This window comes from Ptychodera flava, chromosome 12 (assembly GCF_041260155.1).
Source record: "Ptychodera flava strain L36383 chromosome 12, AS_Pfla_20210202, whole genome shotgun sequence".
NCBI lineage: Eukaryota > Metazoa > Hemichordata > Enteropneusta > Ptychoderidae > Ptychodera > Ptychodera flava.
The window spans coordinates 6,867,589-6,887,720 of NC_091939.1; the positions used below are offsets into that span (position 1 = coordinate 6,867,589).

A 20,132-nucleotide genomic window follows, 5' to 3' on the forward strand; every position below is an offset into this window, starting at 1 on the left:
AGGACGACACACCTCCTGTCTGGCGTATGTCGGAGACTACCGATGCTAATATATTTGAGGAGACCGATTTTGACCATGAGAGAGGACCGACTTTCACCTTGCCCAGCCACGCCCGTGAGCTCGATTACTTTTTTAAGTTATTCCAGCTACACTGATCAGATTGGCCAAGGACGAGACTAATAAATACGCCAAATTCCACCAGCGACATATCGCTAGGAAAATAGATAAATACTGGCGTAACGCTGACTACCGAGAGGTGCAGGCGTTCATTGGCGTCTTAGTCTGTATGGGTATCGACCGTAAATCATCAGTGGAGGATTATTGGTCTAGCGATCCCTTTCTGAGAAACCAGGGTATTTCTACTGTGATTACCCGCAGTCGCTTTCAGCAGCTTATGCGATACTTTCATCTGGCAGACCCAGAGAACGATCCACGTCGTGATCCTGATGAGGCACGCCGCCGACGTCGGTGTCAGGAGGATCCCCTGTATAAAATCAATCCATGGATGGAGCCCATAGTTGACCGGTGCGTAAATAATTATAAGATGGGTAGAGAGATCTCCATCGACGAGGGCATGGTGCGATTTAAGGGCCGTTCTAAATTTAAGCAGAGATTACCGCATAAGCCTGATCGAGACGGTTTCAAGATATGGCAGCTGTGCGACTCCACCACTGCATACATAGCTAACTTTGCACCGTACCTAGGTGTGAAATATCGGGATCGGACTGATGGGAGACGGCAGGAGCGAGGTGTGGTGAAAAGAATTACGATGGAGCTGGTCCAGCCATTCTGTGGATATAATCACAGCCTATTCTGTGATAGCCTGTTTAGCACGGTCGTTACTGCTAGAGAGCTGATGGAGACCGGATCTACATGGTCGGGAGTTTCAACCGCCGTAATCGTCGCACCATGCCCCCTCAATTAATTCCGCCGGTAAGAGGAAGCGCCTTCCTCTGTCTGTTGGGGATATGAAAGCCACGACCAGAACGGACTCTCGTCTTAACATCACTGCTTATCAGGATAGTAACGCTCAGGTGCTGATCTTGAATACGGTCTATCCACCCTTGGAGTGCGTGCCAGTGGGGGAGGGAGACGAGCGGCGACAAGTGCCTCTGTCGCTGTATAATTATCGCCGGTACATGGGAGGCGTCGACCGAGCCAACCAGAAGCGCAAGTACTTTCACACTGGGCGCAAGAACCACAGATGGTGGACATATCTGGCATGTTACCTGATTGATGTTGCCCTGGTAAATGCATATATATGCTTCAAGCATGTACACCCTGATAGTAAGCTGACCCATAAGATGTTTCATCTGCGTGTCGGGAAACAACTCATTGGCGGTTATTGTGGGCGATCGCAGCCCAGTGTGAGAGAGGTCGAGGCCACTGTTTCTCTTGCCTCGTACATCAATCCACAAAATCAGCCGATGCACGTTGTCAGCCGTTTGGAGGGCGGCAGAAATGCTGTAAAGTATGTAGCAGAGAGGGTAAGACCACTGCGAGCGGACGACTGTCTGAGACGTCCAAAGGATGTAGTCTGTGCGGGGTTCATCTTCACGAGGGCGAGTGTTTTGCGGCTTTTCATCATCGCATGATGCTACGAGGTAAGAGGAGCATTGGCGTGCAGACCTCTACTCACACAGCCCCGACGACACCCATCAGCAAGAGAACCCGACGTAAATAACGGACAGGGGACAGCTTCGCCTAACAGTGGCTTGACTGTATTCTGAACACGGACCATGATCACATTTTGAGCACGGTTGTGCCGTTTGTTTGTGCTTTACGATCCCGCTGATTGTAAATTGAAACACGGATTATTTTGTACAATCCCCGATTGTAATCTTTGTAACACGGACCATGCACTCGGACGTCGAGACAGACTCTGAGATTATTATTCGGCATAATGTAAATTATTCCCGAATAAAATACTATCTATGGATCGCATATTTTCGTTGTTTTGTTTTGTTTAGACGGATTATTTTGTACAATTCCCCTATTATAATTTTTGAAACACGGATCTGCCACCCCGATTGTAATTTTTGAAACACGGACCATGCACTCGGACGTCGAGACAGACTCCGAGATTTATTGTTCGGCATAATGTAAATTATTCCCGAATAAAATACTATCTATGGATCGCATATTTTCGTTTGTTTTGTTTTTACCCCCACTTTCGTTTTTGGCAGATCCGTAAGGACGCTATAGTAATGGATGAACGTGCGTTGTATCACGTGGGAGGGGCACAGCCCAACGGAGGCTGTGCTCGTGCGACGTAGACGTTGTACCAACCATCTGTCGTTGGGGTTAGTGCATAGAGCAGTTGCACTGTCCAGAGCTAAGGTGGTACAAAACTGCACCTTAGTAACAACTGCACAACTAACGTGTTAGGAAACGGTAACACTAACGAGCTAAGTGTTCACTGAACTGGCCAAACTACGTACACGCCTTCCTTCAATGGCGGAACTATGTCGTTGACACTACGTCAAAGCAGACTGCAATGTGCGACTCTTCCAAGTCGTTCAAAGTACGTGGCCAAGTGACACAACCCAGGGGAAACAGGACAGGTTTGAGGGTGCTCCCGCACCATAGCACTAACCCCTGGGTCTTCTACTAACCCACGAGAGAGGTGACGTTTCCCCGGTGTGGCCGTGCGTGCCGGCGAACGAGCTTTACTTCCGCGAAAGTAAGCTAGAAAAGGGCATAAAAGTGCACGTCCCCCGGGGCAAACAACGCCCGTGACCTCGTCATTTTCTGGACACAACCTCATCAGCGGTTGCCCCTCTATACGGGCATGCAAAAATTTTTGAAGTCTAACACGTATATGGTCGGTAATCGTACCCCGAAAATGCGGTATTTTCCCGCCAAATGCCTGGCAGGAAAGCGTGCAGGAGAGCCTATCTTCTGTAGACACGGAAAAGGGGGCCGGTTTTGACCGACTTGGCAGGATAACGGACAGGGGCGCTCGGCAGGAAAAGGGTTAATGATGTTGGCGACGGCAGGTTCGCTGATTGGTCTATTGTAATATCCTGGATTAAATGGATATTACCCGGACTGGTATATAAAATATTGCTGGAATAATGAGACAGAGGACCTTACAACAAGTTTGAGTGTGCCACATATATATAATTATATATATATTGATAGGTGGCTTTCATATGAATGAGAATGATAGAAGAGATTAGTTGCAAGTTGATCTCCCGGCCAATAAAAATCCATGCATGTTGTTGATGGTACAAGTCTCTTTTTGTCAATTATTTAATATTTTCCATTGGAAATTTTATGTTAGACATGCAAATATGGATGGAAAATTCAGATCATGCTTTAACCCTTTTCCTGCCGAGCGCCCTTGTCCGTTATTCTCCCAAGTCAGTAGAAAACCGCCCCATAATATGTGCCTGCAAAAGATTGGCTCTCCTGCATGTTATCCTGCCAGGCATTTTGGCAGAAATCGCCCATTTTCAGGGTAGTTTTAGCCGTACTTATACGTGTTAGACTTCGATAATTTCTAAATGCCTGTAGACAGGGGAAGGAGCTCAAGGGTTGCTGCAGAAAAAAATTGAGGTCACCGGCTTTGTTTGCCCCTGGGAGTGCGTCATTTTATTGCCGTTTCATGTTTATTTTTTCGGAAATAAACTCCTTCAGTATTACGCACGTCCGCTAGGCACAAACATCACCTCACTCGTCTGTTAGTCAGAGACCCTGAGGGTCGTGCTAGGGGTGCAGAAGCACCGTCAAACCTGTCCTGTTTCCCCAGGGTAGGGTCAATTGAATACGTACCTTAAACGACTTGGCAGTGTAGCACAAAAACTACGTTTTTGCCGTTGTATTAACGACATGGCTGAGCCATTGAAGCACAGCTTAACGTAGTTTGCCAGCTCAGTTGGGAGTTGGCTTACGAGTGTTACCGTTCATTACTGACTTAATCGAGTGGTCCTCAGTCAGGTACGGGTTTGTACCGACATGGCTTGGGCTGCAGCTAACCAGTGATAACCAGTCACTACCCCCAAGTCTTCAGTTCACTTTTGCGATGCACGGGTGCAACGCAATATGCTTCCATTGTTCTAGCCATCGACGTGTCCACATGCCTGGCAGCCATATTGTACTGCTAGCTGGTTTGCATAACAAAAGCAGTCCCTGCTAACTGCAGGCGGTATCCCTGTAGCATATTGACCTTATGTCACCTTTTGAATTCTCTGTACGCAAACAGCGTACGTAGTTACTAATGCGCGGCAAGAGGATACGTTTGCCTGCAAACCAGAGCCAATACTTCGGACGATGGAATAAATAAAAAATCCAAAGCTACGTCCATTGAATGGCACGGCCAAGGCAGTGAAGGACGTTGCCTGGCTTGAACTTGCAGAGCTGAAGCCCAGCTTAGTACGTCGGACACCAGTTTGTAATGGTATTTCCGAGTCGTTCATATCCGTTCCATGGGAGGAACAAGTCGAGCCGTCCCGTCAAAAATACGTTCTCATTTTCAGTCACGCACAACTGAATAAGTGACTTTCGTCTCGCACCATCGGCATATCTGCCAAGTCGTTTGCAAGAGGTAGCCTTCTAGATTAGCATTGCCGAGTTGGTCAAGTTCGGCAGCAATCTCTATAGTGCCAGGCAGCCAAGTACGTCCAACTCCGCCAGAAAACGTCACCATGCTATCCTGCCAAGTCCGCTAAAAAGCGGTAAAAAAAAACCAGCCCCCCTCGGGTGTGGGGGACTGGCGGACAGGTTTCTGCACCTTTCCCTGTCTATCGACTCCCTGCGAACCCATTTCGAGGGGAAAAGGCGTTCCTTGTCAGAAAACCTCTCCTCGGATGACCCCTAAACGCACAGGGGATAGCAAAACGTAGTGCCGTCGACTTGGCAGGAAAGGGGGTACCCAAAAAGGGCCCGATTTCCACCAGGTTGGGAGAATAACGGTCACCAGTGCTTAGATTCTGGCTACACCAAATTTCAAGCGGATTTTCACCGACTTGGCAGGAAAAGGGTTAAACATCTCTTTGACCTTTTGACCTTTGATCACGCTACTTGCGGATCTAGGCAAGTCAAAATGGCGCACTGATTCAAGGTTAGAGTTTTGTAAGCCAGTTTATCAAATGTGGAGATGGTAGTACTACTATTTTCTACATTGTAAGATTCACTTGATGTTGAAAGAAGTCGTACAATGCTCCTGAAGAATTTGACAAGTGTTCATGTTACGTTCAACTTCCGATGTCAATTTTTGGATGTGCAATAAGTGTTAGCTTGTTAGCTCCATTTCTTGTATGTAGCAAGTGATTGAAAGACACTTAGAAACTTAATAAAAGCAGCTTTCACTGACATCTATTCTTTGACATGTTTTTTCTGTTCGGTGATGTCATCTTTATTGCTTCAGCAGCACATAGGAAAATATATTCCATGGTACTGTAGGTACTTGATAAAGCAACTGTGAGACAACAATGACTTTATCAAGATCTACTCTGGGAGATGGCACATGACATCAGCAACAACTTTCACATCAGTTCTTCTGTACTACCAGTGACATTGTTCTATTTTACCACATCTCTTAGAAATTCATAAATGTTGTTAGTAGGCCATACAGGCCACATTTGAAAGCACCAGACGTGGGTACATCTACGGTCAAAATACCAGAAGTGGGTCAACATGACAGTGCTCACATGATTACCCAGAAAAGATATCAATAGACTAATTTTAAAATAAATGTAGTTCTTGTATTCATCACCTGTCAATTAAAGGTATACAGTCACCTGCAATCTAAATATGTCCATATATAGTCAAAGAGGCGTTCCTTGATATTCAAAATGCCCATGTGAGGGCGCTGTTTTTAAAAAGTTGCCACCCGCTTAAATTCTGTGATTGGATAGATTTTCTCTTTCCATGGTAACTGTGGCAAAATTGGAACAGGTGACGGTATACTTTTAAAGTTCACAATAAGAGAAACACTGTGCGTAATTAAACAGTCATTGAAGTTTTCATGTTGATTTGACCTATTTTAACCCTTTTCCTGCCGAGCGCCCTTGTCCGTTATTCTCCCAAGTCAGTAGAAAACCGCCCCATAATATGTGCCTGCAAAAGATTGGCTCTCCTGCATGTTATCCTGCCAGGCATTTTGGCAGAAATCGCCCATTTTCAGGGTAGTTTTAGCCGTACTTATACGTGTTAGACTTCGATAATTTCTACATGCCCGTAGACAGGGGAAGGAGCTCAAGGGTTGCTGCAGAAAAAAATTGAGGTCACCGGCTTTGTTTGCCCCTGGGAGTGCGTCATTTTATTGCCGTTTCATGTTTATTTTTTCGGAAATAAACTCCTTCAGTATTACGTACGTCCGCTAGGCACAAACATCACCTCACTCGTCTGTTAGTCAGAGACCCTGAGGGTCGTGCTAGGGGTGCAGCAGCACCGTCAAACCTGTCCTGTTTCCCCAGGGTAGGGTCAATTGAATACGTACCTCCAACGACTTGGCAGTGTAGCACAAAAACTACGTTTTTGCCGTTGTATTAACGACATGGCTGAGCCATTGAAGCACAGCTTTACGTAGTTTTGCCAGCTCAGTTGGGAGTTGGCTTACGAGTGTTACCGTTCATTACTGACTTAATCGAGTGGTCCTCAGTCAGGTACGGGTTTGTACGACATGGCTTGGGCTGCAGCTAACCAGTGATAACCAGTCACTACCCCCAAGTCTTCAGTTCACTTTTGCGATGCACGGGTGCAACGCAATATGCTTCCATTGTTCTAGCCATCGACGTGTCCACATGCTGGCAGCCATATTGTACTGCTAGCTGGTTTGCATAACAAAAGCAGTCCCTGCTAAATGCAGACGGTATCCCCGTACATGTAGCATATTGACCTCATGTGCCCTTTTGAATTCTCTGTACGCAAACAGCGTACGTAGTTACCAATGCATCGGCAAGAGGATACGTTTGCCTGCAAACCAGAGCCAGTACTTCGGACGGTGGAATAAATAAAAAATCCAAAGCTACGTCCATTGAATGGCACGGCCAAGGCAGTGAAGGACGTTGCCTGGCTTGAACTTGCAGAGCTGAAGCCCAGCTTAGTACGTCGGACACCAGTTTGTAATGGTATTTCCGAGTCGTTCATATCCGTTCCATGGGAGGAACAAGTCGAGCCGTCCCGTCAAAAATACGTTCTCATTTTCAGTCACGCACAACTGAATAAGTGACTTTCGTCTCGCACCATCGGCATATCTGCCAAGTCGTTTGCAAGAGGTAGCCTTCTAGATTAGCATTGCCGAGTTGGTCAAGTTCGGCAGCAATCTCTATAGTGCCAGGCAGCCAAGTACGTCCAACTCCGCCAGAAAACGTCACCATGCTATCCTGCCAAGTCCGCTAAAAAGCGGTAAAAAAAACCCAGCCCCCCTCGGGTGTGGGGGACTGGCGGACAGGTTTCTGCACCTTTCCCTGTCCTTGGACTCCCTGTGAACCCATTTCGAGAGCAAACGCCGTTCCTCGCCCAAAACCTGTCCTCGAACGACCCCTAGTGTGAGCAAGGGTTTGCTACACGTAGTTCCGTCGACTAGGCAGGAAAGGGGGTACCAAAAAGGAGCCCGATTTCCACCGCCTTAGGAGGATAACGGCCGTGGCTACTCAGCTTCTAGCTACACCGAATTTCAAGCGGATTTTCACCGACTTGGCAGGAAAAGGGTTAATTAATATACATCCATTTTCATAAAGAAAGAAATTTCGGAAAGATTTACAATATAACAGTTAACATGAGAAACCACTGTTATACCTTACTACACTTTGTAAATCTAACAGTATGTTTCCTGCATGAGAGATGACTTTTCTAAAAATGATTCAATTTACGGGGTCATTTCCTGAAGTTGGTTTCTCTCGCAGATTACCAACCATACATGTGACATTTGTGTTCCTAGGTGTTTCAACTTTGAAAAAATTTGCATACTCTAGAAATTTTAACACTTTGTCTAAAGGAAAAAATACACGAGCGTACAACAAAACGAAGTGCTTCACATTGTTGCATCAATCAGGGAAGTTGTTCTTCATGGATGTAGACACTGATTCAAGGAATCCATACTTATCATAACTTTTATCACCTACGTTGCAGGACGACACCTCGCAAAAGGACAAAGGGTATGTGAGCTACACAGCACAGAAGATACATAGAATACATCTCATACAGTACACAAACAGAAAATATGCCAAATACAATGTAACGTTACTAAAAACTTAGTAAAAAGATTGTTTAGCGGTGGTCATGCAATTAAGAGTATGCCATAATCCTCTAGAAAAAGGAGATATTGGACAATGGCACACATGCGGTAAATGTCAGTCAAAGTACTTTGGCAGCCTGTCCTAAAACTGTGCTTTGACTTGCTCATTATTCATGTGGTGCAGGACAGAATGTCAAAAATGCTCAGGTCTGTAATTGCACATACTCGTCACAACTGTTTGGAAACAAGTAATTGTAAACAACATATTGCAAGTCTTCTTGAGTCTTGATAATAAAATGTCAGCAATTTTGATCTCAAATTACAGCATATATGAACTAACTTTGAGTTTCTCCAAATCTGTTTTATTCCTGTTCATGAAAACACTATCACTACTGATTTAACTTTAATTAATTACTCCGTCTGAAAAGTGATACACTTTGTCTTTCAAAAACCACAAAATGATTATCAGATCTCTAAACGTGCTTTGCTACATATTTAACCCTTTTCCTGCCAAGTCCATATTTCACCATCAGGTTAAGATGGTTAAAATTAATGAAACACAACACATTCCATATAGTGTATTTTAACATAATACTGTACATTTGAAGGCTGTTAAAAACAAAAATACTGTAAACTTGATTTTTTGGACTAAAGATGATGTAACATACCAAGCCAAGTGGTGAAAATATGTCATTTTTTGGCTCAATACCGCTTTTTACTGACTTGGCTGATGGGAAAGTGATACTGTCTGGCAGGAAAAGGGTTAACAAACTCTTTAAATGATGGCCTTTCTTGTCACTTTTTATGATTGGAAGAATGATTCTAAATAACAAAGTAGCAAATCATGTCAAAGTTTATACAAAATTCACCTAGTTCCACAGTGTTCACCAAAACAAATGGCTGTGTGAGGGCGAAAAAGTGTAGCTTCACTTTCAGATTTGCCTTTCTTGTAAGCTATTTACAAGGGCAACATATTACATGCAGGTGGCTTGCTGCACAATGAATGAGTGACTAAGAAGAGTCCAAAGTTCATGAACATTACCAATTCAGATTTGAGATTTGCTTTGGGAGTCCCTGCTATTTTTTTGTTGCACAAATATCGTTGAAACCGGTTAAATTGGATGAATCTTGATGTAACTGTGTATCCTCATGGAGGTTATTGCTGTCGTAAACCTGAATATGCAACATACATGGGGACTTCCAGTTTACAACATGTACAAGGTAAATGGCAGTAGATGCAAACAGGAGAAAGAGTAAAACTTCCGCAAGTAGTGGTTCAATTGTAACATTCAAGAGAAGCCATACAGATTCCGCACTAAAGATCCTACTGTTAATTCCCATTGAAGGAAACTCTTGTAGTAGTACAGGGGAGTGTTAACATCCCCAACATTGTTCTTTTGTTTTTATTTTTGTAAATAACAGGTGTGTCAGACACAAAAGGCAAACGAACAAAAGAGCGAGAGATGCCACTTCCTGCTTTTACATGTACAGCAAAACAAACCCATTTTAGTGCGTTTACGGTTTATGAAACGCTAGTTCACGCAAACTGCCATAATCTGTAAAAAGCATTCTCCGAAATAAATTGGGTGACTTTCATGACCAACATTTATCTTATTCAGTCTCAAGGGGTAAAGGCCTGCGCTTATGAATATGCAGACAACATGAACCTGACTGAGAGAACAAAATAACAGTAGTCGAGCCAGCGCTGCGACAAGGATGGAGACATTACAAAATTTCTGTCTTAGATTTTAACCTTCCGTGACATGGCACACTGGATAATGCTAGAGGCCTCAGATTATATGTATTTCTATTGCAAGAGAGTAATTACGGTACAATGGAGACCCATTTGTGTGTTTTGACACATAAAATAATGAAAACAAAAATGTCTAACCTCGGCAGCACACACAGGCTTGAAGCTTGCCACGTTGTTTCGGTTGTAAACCTTCTGTGCAAGAGCACCTCTAGAAGCAACTCCAAGACACTCAGGTAGACTAAATATCCACTAAATGCGGGTTAGAAAAGCAAGGAATAATTCTAAAGGCGTCGAATGTCGCTAGAGTAACAATTTCACTAACATTTTCCACGAAATATTCGACAACAAAAATGTGAAACTTGGAACAGCACAGTAATGGAGAAACATCAGAAATTGCCCGGATGTAAACAAGGTTATTTGCATAAATGACGTCACAAATTATCGCTTCCGGGTTAACCTGGACCAGTTTGTATTTCGAAGTAATTTTCATGATTCAACCGATTAAACAAAAAAATACGCGACAAAAGGGCAAAGTAAGTTATTTTATTGGGACAAAAGACATTTTGTCAGCAATGGAATATTAACGTCTGAACACGATGACGAAACTCCATGAGTAATTTAAGTGTAGGAGAACATACACACCAAACAATCATACACAGGTGCTATTTCCGCGATCGAGATAAGTGGATCAACATTGTGTTTAAAAAACCAAATTTTACACACAAATCGTGGACATGTGGTTTTAAAATTCGGTTAATTTCGAAGGCGCGATTGTCTTACACAATAAGAGAGTCGTTTAAAGCGTCAAAAATGAGAGCACAGGGGTCCGAGTCGAGTGCGGGGGCATCATCGGGAGCGTCAGGAGGTGCCAGTCCTACGACGTCAGAGGAGGGCAATGAAATGTTTGAGTGTAATATTTGTTTGGACACTGCAAGAGATGCCGTCATAAGTTACTGTGGACATTTGTTTTGGTAAGTAGCAATAAATCATAAATTTCCATGGACTTCGTCTGACTTCCTTGAGCACCAACAAATCGCCATATTTATGTTCACAAAGGCTAAGACACGTCAGCCTTAGGAACACTATGATATACCACGGTCCGTGGCTATACCATCGAGTTAGTAGAGAGTACACACGCTCACCGTGGTGGAAAGAGAGTGACCTCGTACGACAACTCTCAATGGCAGACACAAGCAATGACTTGATTTTCTATAGCATCAGTATGCATGTTTGCATGCAGACTTTTTTTTAGGCCATTGGTTGTTATTGGTTTCGTGTACTGTCAGATTTCCTTGACAATCAGTTTTAAGGTAGTTTACAATAGTACCTATTTGCATGTTTGTTAACACAAGAATCACAATAATATATATTATAGCCCAAACATGAGACTATGTGCCCGAGGGCGGGTGACCATTTGCCCGACGTAAGGAGGGTAAATGGTCTTTTGCCCTGAGGGTACATAGTCCCATGTTTGGGCTATAATGTTTTTATTACATGCCTCTCTTACACACTTTTCACTCAAAATATTTAGATTTATTGCCAAATGATAATCCAGTGCTTTATTTCCATCTCAGATGAAAATCCGTTAACAATGGAACGATTTTCATCATCGAATGGCGCAATGATATATTTAAACTACTGTTATGCGGTTTATCAATTTTTTTTTCTGCAAAATTTTCCTAAACTGGATTTCCTGTGCAAAACATGAAATTTCAACATTTTTACATAAAAAATTTGTCAAGTTGAAAATAGTTCCAGTTCACTTTCAGTCCAATGATGACTATGCGGCCCGCAGTGTCATCGACGAGTTACTATTGAATCCTATGGAGCGCGCGACGTTCGATATACGAGGCATGTAATAAATACTTCTGTACATGATTCAGTGGAATTTTTCATGATTTATTGGCTATGTTTGAGATCCCCGAAAGTATTAGCATCAAACTGATGTAACAAGCAGACCAAGTTTTAAATATAAGACTGGTTGATTTTAGCGTTAAATTCAGAACAAAAAGCCACAATCAATAAATCGAATACTTTGTTTTCATTTAAGTTTAAATTTACACTGTCCAATGGAAAATTTCGTTTTGCAACTTAAGAATCCAACTCTATGATCTAAGCACAACATCGACATGAGGTCAACAAAACAGACAAATGAACAAAAATACTAAATGTGATTTGCAAATTGTTTTAAGACTGAATTGTAATTGAGAGAAAAGGATATACAATTTATAAAGAAATCATAGCTATCGTCTCTTCTTGAGCTGTTTCCGGTAGGTTGTCAGTAGTGTTATTGATTGTTGATATTAAACACCGTCAAGACTGAGCCCTGCGTACAGGTCTGTGTCTTCCCGTCGTTATACGGCCTCCACCACAGCCCTGCAACGGTCTATGGAGATAACTGGGGTCTCTGCGGTCCAAAGTTCTGCTGTATCGGGGTAAAATCCTTTCCCTGCCAACCTTTACCTCCTAACTGACCCCAGCAAAGATGGGAGTAACTTCTCCTAACGTCCAAAACCGCTTGTTTTCTGAAACATAACATACTCAACAAGTTGTTTACCCATGGAGATCGCCATTTTGAATCTCACTGCAGAGACCCAGTTATCTCCAGGGCTCGAAATTAGCGGTAGTCCTGCGTCCACAGACTACCATCTTTTCCCTAGGGCTACCAAAATCCATGAAATGGTAGCCCACACCGACTACCACAGACTGGGACATAAAATTCAGTCAGTACTTGGCGTGCAATGGCAAATATCTGAACTGACGTACTTGAATGACAGGCAATGGAAGCCATAGACCATTGCAGGGCTGTGGTGGAGGCCATATAACGCCGGGAACACACAGACCTGTATGCAGGGTTACGTCAGGACTATACCACCACTGTCGGGACAGGAGTGGTATTCACTCCATCTTTGCAGAGTGAACAGACAGAACCAGTGTATATCAATTGCTGATTTTGAATTACCACAGAGATGAGCACCTACTGTGCATCACAGTCAACTAAGTTGCACTAGTGACCCATGGTCACTAAAGGACAGATATTGTCAGGACAGATATTGTCAGTAACATGACTGTCCTGTGCTGGAGGAAAAAATGCTACCTCAAGGATGTGACAAACATTACAATTTGTAGATTTTAATAAAATATGACATCAAAGTTTCAAAGCAACACTGTCTTCAAAAAGGAATAAGACTAAATGTAGTTGGTAACAGCAGAACACAAAAAGTGGAAAAATACCTTTTCAAACATTTGACAGGTGTTTATGTAATGCGAAATATGCTTATAAAAAAATTAGAGCAAAATATTGTAAATGTTTTCTTTTGTTGGGCTGTCACCAAAATTTGCAGTTTTAGTAATAGATGACACAATAGCTCCTATTTGTAAAACTTTTTGTCTTTCTGGACAAAGAACATGACACTTCAACCAATAGACACTATAGGGGATGACTGTCTATGGGTCTAAACATAGTCCTTCCACAAAGGAACCAAACAAAAGACAAGCTCGACCTCAATTTTACATTTTCATTTAAAGATATAAGCGTAAGATTTTTCAGTTGGTCAATCAATGTTGATGCTACAAAACAAATTCCCCATGTCATTCTCTAGCTCTCATACATTTTCTCCTCTTCAGGAAATTTGAATTTTGCTGCACTAACATAGAATGTATTGTGTCAATGTGCTTATTGATGAAGACAATGGATTGCTCACTTACATCCTGTCTCTTCCTACCTCCATGTTTCTACTATATGGGTCAACCAGCATTATTCTGACCAAATAAGCTGCCAACAATGGCACATGTAGTCGCTCTTGTTATTCTCATAAAAATCTTTTGAACCTAATCATAATGTCCATAATAGTTTTCACTTTTTGATGTAGACATGTGTTTTTGTCTCAATTTCAGAAGTAATTTTGGCGTCAAATGCAACATGCCATCACAATCAAAGGTAAATTGTGTTTGAAATTTTTTTACACAATCCTCAACATGTCTTCTGGTGAATTTCAGCTGGCCATGTTTACACCAGTGGTTGGAAACTAGACCAAACAGACAACTTTGTCCAGTGTGCAAAGCAGGAATCAGTAAAGATAAAGTTATCCCTCTGTATGGAAGGGGAAATACAAAACAGGAAGATCCAAGGTGTGTACATGGATGATGTGTGTATTTTAGTCAGATGCCAATAACCTTGACTTGCATTCATGTCTGTTATGAAAGCTTTGCATCAGTGCTGTGTTGTTGCTCTGAAAGGAGTGTAAAATCCCAAGGTCAAATTCACAAGTGCATGATATATATTCAAGTAATAAATCTTATCTTATATCTAATCTATGGCTTGTCCAGTTCAAAAATTCTTGACAGATATAAATTCAAAAGTCATTTTTTGGTTTTGAACTTCCATTTTTCTGTAATCTAGGAATGGAAATTTCACAGGAATGCCATCTTTGACTAACACTTCCCACTGTTGTATTTGTTACCATTCTTTATTGAGAATTGTGCTTTTATATCAATTTCTGTGTACTTTAGCTTCCAAAGATCTATTCCTGCTAGTTAACAGATGATAAATTGTAAATTGTTTTTGTCCTGCAGGCAAAAATTACCTCCAAGGCCACCTGGTCAAAGACCAGAACCAGAGACACATGGGGTAAGTTCATACACAACTCTACTGTCATAAGTTTAGTTGTGTATTTTCTTTTCGCGAAAATCTCACATCTGCATATTCAAATGAGGAAAGATTGTGGTGACATTTTATTATACTTATATATTATTTATATATATATTATATTTATCATATTAAATATTATATTTATGTTGTTCAGGTTCTAGTTACTGCTGAGGCATTTACAAGTGTTAGTTTAGTCTGAAGATAGTTTGATTTAACTTTCATGGTAGGACTTGTGGAACTTCTCATACGAAATGGGCAAGTTGTCTCCTCTGTTAGACCACTCATGTCAATGCTGTCAAACTGTGAAGCTGACATAAAAATATTCACGAAGCATTGATGATATTAGTAAAAATCTGTCTGCAGATTTTTTGTAATCATCTTGTTAAATCTGTCATTTTGCCAGACTTATCATATTTATATAATTCAACCTCTGCAACTGAAAAATCTGACACTAGCTTCTCCACATTTAACTTTTAAAAATCCATCATCGTCAAATGAGTATCATATATCGTTTGACAGTATGATTCTAGTCATTTGATGTATTGATGCAATATACACCTTTGAGTATCAGTGTCTGATAGTTAAACCTGTTCACCCCCAATTCCCTGTAAACAGGTCCACTATCACCATTGACAACAATGGGCTTGGGCCGAACCATGGTGGTGAAAGGGTTAAGAGAAAATAATGTATACTCATGTCTCATAGGCAAAAGCCACTGGTTGCCCATTGTTGCCAAATGCATTCTGGGATTCATTGTATGAGTCAGACCCATTTGATAATGAATCTTGTATCACGAAACAAATTCACTGGAGGTCACTATACCTTCTCATTACATACACTGATTTTTTGGCGGAAATCACTGTGGGTCAATGTTTCTCTTTCTCATAATAATAGCAGTGCTATCTAACAGTCTTCATTGCGTCATGAGAACTTGGTATTCGTGAATTATTTTTGAAGCAAGATCCCTGATATTACGTGTTTTCCCTGTGTTCTATTCTGATAATCTCTCTTTGTGAAGGGTCAAGGAGAGCTGACAGGGCAAAAAGAAGAAAACGATTTTATTCAATTTGACCTTTGGCTATAAAAGTCAAAATGACTATTAATTGTCAGAGTCACATAGACTAATCTGTAACCATGGTTACAGTAAGATCATTTCAGGAATGCAACTGAAGTAACAGTCAAAACATAAAAGAAAATTTCGCTTGTAATTTCCCGACAAAACCTTCAATCTTTGAATATCATTGGGGAACGATCAATATAAGAATCATTTTGTACTTCCACAATGAAATCTGTAGATGTTTTTAAATTCAGCTTTTGCTACAGTCATCTGGTCAAAGTGGTTTTGTAATCTCAAAACTGTTATCATGAAGGTTAAGGAGGCTGACCAAAAATCTGTACAAAGAGAGGACAAGTGTTTTGCTAAGATAACTCCTTGTTACATGTTGCTGTGTTCTCACAGTTGAGACTCATTGAACTTTCACCTTCAGGTTTACTTCTTCACTGACCTCGACGAGCACAAGCATGTATACCATGACTTAGGTACATGTGTTTCATCAGAGCTGGAGTGGTAAAAGCTAGTAAAATGTCAACATGTCAGTTGTTTCTGCGACATTCCATTCTGGAGTCACGATATGCAAACATTCATTTTCAGGGTCTGTCATGCTGTGGCAATAAGCATCTTGACAGTAATAGATTTAGAATAAGTAAACTCTGTATTTAACTGTGCAGTTGGTGTTGAAAAGTTGAGGGACATCTGTCATGTGAAATTTCTGCAAGTTGTAACATGTAACAACAGTGACATTGAAAGAGAAATTTTTTTGTTCATTTTCTTGTAGAGTATGTGTAATGTCAGTATTTAACATACATTAGGATGCCTGAATGTTTGATCTAATGTTTGAAAGTTTACTCTGTGCTGCCGTGAGAGTTAAACATAAATCACAATTTTTTTTCCTTTCAGCCCTTCCAAGGGTTTGGTTTTGGAGATGGTGGTTTTCAGATGTCCTTTGGCATAGGCGCCTTCCCCTTTGGAATATTTGCATCAACTTTCAATTTCAATGATGGCAGGCCTAGAGCAGGTAAAGCAATTGACTAGTCCACTGAATCGCCGAACAGTCTTGTGAAAGCTTCAGAACTGGAGCGCTGTAACTCACGGCAAATGCTCGGTCAATGACAAATAAAATGAAAGCACACACTCTACATAATGACTACCAGGTTATAGATGAATGAACCATAGTGTTTATACAAGGTTTGCTAAGTCTTACAAGATTGTGCAATATCCACATTTGCCATCTTTTCAATAACCATACAGTGTCTTGGACAGAATTACTATGCTTTACTATGGTTACATACCTTAAAGGATGGTGATCACTTTTGCTTTTTTCAATATGTTCAATAATCAATGGTCTCTTCTGCCAGGGGTTTCAAATTTTTGTCCTTGACCATTTTCAAAGACAGAATTACAATAAAAGCATTTGTTTTCTAAATACAATACAATGTCCATTTAAATATGCAAATTTCTTTGAATGCCTGTGGGCCATCATGCACGTGACCTTGACCTCGACCATTGGTTGGATATTATTCACTTTTAAATTAATGATTTCTTGTATGGATAGTCTTTCCTTTCCTTGTACCTGTTGTCATGACAGACATTTAAGTTTGATTCTGTAAAGAAGTGCGTGGCCATTGATGTTATTTTGCTGTGTCTCTTTTCACACTTACATGTGTTACAGTAAATAGGCTGTCAACAGCACTATTTGCTCACCAGGTAGCAGTAACAAAACAATGAAAGACATTTTGAAATGCTGACAACTTTTCCTGCTTGGTTTCAGCCGCGCCAGGAACTCCACAGAATGAGGAAGAACAATTTTTGTCAAGGATTTTCCTCTGGGTTGCCCTGCTGTTCATGTTTTGGTTGCTAATTGCTTGATTCTCTTGCATCAAGTCGGCTACGTCTCTGTGGACTGTGACTCAGGGGCTTACTGCTACTGAACCAAAGGTTGATGAACTTTTGACAAGACAAGCAGCCACTGGAGACGAAAAATAGCAAACAAACAAACAAACGGATAATATTTATGACTGGTACTTCCAGTAACCGTCTCCCATTTTTGAAAGTCAGTTCTCATGGACGTTGGGAGAAGCCTTTATTTCAGTGATAAAGTAAAATTTCTAGTGACTGACATCAAAATCAGATCAGAATCCAGGTATGATCCTAAGATTTCAAATATAGTGGATTGTACAGTGCCGACAAAAAGCCCTATTATTTATGGAATTCAGGGTCCTCTATAGATAACTGTATAATGCATAACCTGGATGATGGCCCTGATTGGCAGACAAGTTGGGGAAATTAAGTTTCATCTTGTCTCGCAACTTGGGATTTTTCCTAAAGAGAAAGGAGCATTGTCCACGGTGAGATCATTTGTAGTTAGTTTTATTTAGGATGTCATCAAAATATTAGGACAATTTCTTTTCAAATTTACAATCAGTTTGTTTCAAGCAGTAACCTTTGTAGTAATTTTGACTTTTACTGAAACTGATGTCATCAAGAAAGGAAAGGTGTTCCTTTCAAACTTTCATATCAGATGTTTATGAAATGTTATTTTTTTTCTAGTCGTTTCTTTCTCTCTGTCTTTCTGTTGTAATTTTTTTAAAATATTGTTACAGTATCCCAAGCAAAGCAAAGATGTTGTAGAGAAATAGCAAACGTTTTGTTGGGAGCCACAAAGATGATATTGGCTGTATTACTCATCCAACATTGCATGCACCAAGTATTCTAGCATTCAACCCTGTATATTGAAAGAATGAAGTCCGGTCGGATTAAAATAGAAGGAATATCAGGGTCTGTACACTCCTGGAAAGTCCTTGAATTTTAAAGCCTACCATAAAGTCCTGGGAAAGCCTTTGTAATTGAAATGAAGTCATGGAAAATTGATAAGCCACTCAAAATTTCAAAATTGGAAGATGATTAGTCATGATATTGTAAAAAATGATAAATTGTACATTGATGTCTGGCAATTGGCATTTTTGCATGTCAAAAATCCCTTTGAAAATTGCTGAAAAACTCCTTGAATTTTAGGTGACTTTCAGTGTATGGACCTTGGGATATTACCAGTATGTCAGGGAAATGGAATTATTGCATAATTTTATTGGGTCATGCTGTAGTAATGGCTATATCAGTGTTTGATAAGGCTGTTATGTGATAAGCTTAACACTGTAAGAAAATGGAAGTTGAGATAATAGTATTTCTCTGGGTCCGGTTCCAACTGAAAGAAAGGACATACAATATCAAAACAAAGGTCCTTTGTTAAAAAATAATAATAATGAAATATAATGGAAATGAAAAACTTCAAGAACAAGTTGATAGCAGGGTTAAAGATAAACTTTGTGTGGTTGCCATGGTATCTTGCCCTGCCGACTCTAGCTTTATGGGATGCAAAATAAGGTACTTGACAGATTAAACACCTCAAGTGGACACCTAGGCTCGACTGATCAGTCAAAGGCAGATAGTACTGTCTATGGATTAGAGGACAAGCTTGTGAAGTTAATTTACATGTGTATGTACATTACCTGTAAAATGTTTGGGCCCCTGTGGACTGGTATATGATTGTGTCATTTTAACGAGAAAGGTTTGCAATTTTTGATTTGCAATCAGGGTGTTTTTGATGAAAAAGTATATTTTATCCCAATTGCACTTAATTTTGGTGTAGTTCATGGAATATAGTTTTCAGTTTGATCCGTGCTCTGTCTCTTGTTCACCATTTTGTTGGTGTGCTGTGGGATTATATTGTAAATACTCTAACAAAGCCCTAACTACAACTTCTTAAATGGAGTATTGAATTTCAGTGAAAGGGGCAACCCATGCAAGAATAACGTCTTCACATTAATCACAGGGGCAGAAACTTACTGCTAGCGAAGTGTCCAAAACAGACTGTTGGAGTTCCAGAGCTGTGGGTAGGATCCAGTTTGGACTCTTACACAAAAAATATCAGCTCTTGGTTTATTGTTTTAGAAAGCTAAAAAAAAAGTTAAAAATAGGATTGAATGAGACTGTTGACAGACGAGCGCATGCAGCAATCAGAAAATGAGTCGGTTCAATGGAAAGGGTGCTTTAGTCAGCTGAGGTTACATCCGACTCAAATTTGCTCATGTCCTATATTTACATCGTAATCAATAACTGTTATGCTACTTTTTTGTTCTGTCACACACTATTTGATGCATGAATGGGGAAGGAGGGATGGGGGGGGGGGACGTGTGTGATGTCGTCTTTGTTTTAATCGTCCATGATGAGTAGCACAGTTTGCTTTCCAAAGCCACAAAAGAACTGGTAATTTGATGTATTGAGATTGTAATATGAATTGCTCTGAACAAGGAGCATTTATAATTTCAGTAATGTGTTTTTAATTTTGGAACTCTTGAGTGGTAGCTCAACTCTGCAACAGGTTTTGCATGTAGAAAGTAGTTCCTTATGGATGCATTCTCAAGGTATAGCTTAAGTCAGAAAAATCACCAGTGGCCTTTGTTTAAATGTAAGTACTTTGTGTGATTGT

The 20,132-nt window shown here is 40.8% G+C and overlaps 2 protein-coding genes across 2 annotated transcripts in view; one reads left to right on the top strand and one right to left on the bottom strand.

Annotated features, from left to right (window-relative positions):
- Nucleotides 1-10,357, bottom strand: part of LOC139144830 (eukaryotic translation initiation factor 4E transporter-like) — a 53,746-nt gene extending 43,389 nt beyond the window's left edge. The window contains exon 1 of the mRNA XM_070715623.1: nucleotides 10,077-10,357. The gene's annotated coding sequence lies outside the window, so the exon portion shown is untranslated. The remainder of the gene's footprint in view (nucleotides 1-10,076) is intronic.
- A 216-nt stretch (nucleotides 10,358-10,573) lies between these two features.
- LOC139144831 (E3 ubiquitin-protein ligase RNF185-like) lies at nucleotides 10,574-19,323 on the top strand. The gene is made up of 5 exons (XM_070715624.1): nucleotides 10,574-10,909; nucleotides 13,938-14,069; nucleotides 14,514-14,568; nucleotides 16,547-16,664; nucleotides 17,418-19,323. The coding sequence occupies exons 1-5, from the start codon at nucleotides 10,749-10,751 to the stop codon at nucleotides 17,513-17,515; spliced, it is 564 nt and encodes a 187-aa protein (XP_070571725.1). The 5' UTR covers nucleotides 10,574-10,748; the 3' UTR covers nucleotides 17,516-19,323.
- The last annotated feature ends 809 nt before the right edge of the window (nucleotides 19,324-20,132 follow it).

Coding starts and splice junctions, on each gene's coding strand:
- LOC139144831 (XM_070715624.1), top strand. CDS start 10,749: ATGAGAGCACAGGGGTCCGAGTCGAGTGCGGGGGCATCATCGGGAGCG. Junction 10,910..13,937: donor TACTGTGGACATTTGTTTTG/GTAAGTAGCAAT, acceptor GGTGAATTTCAG/CTGGCCATGTTTACACCAGT. Junction 14,569..16,546: donor CAGAACCAGAGACACATGGG/GTAAGTTCATAC, acceptor TTTTCCTTTCAG/CCCTTCCAAGGGTTTGGTTT.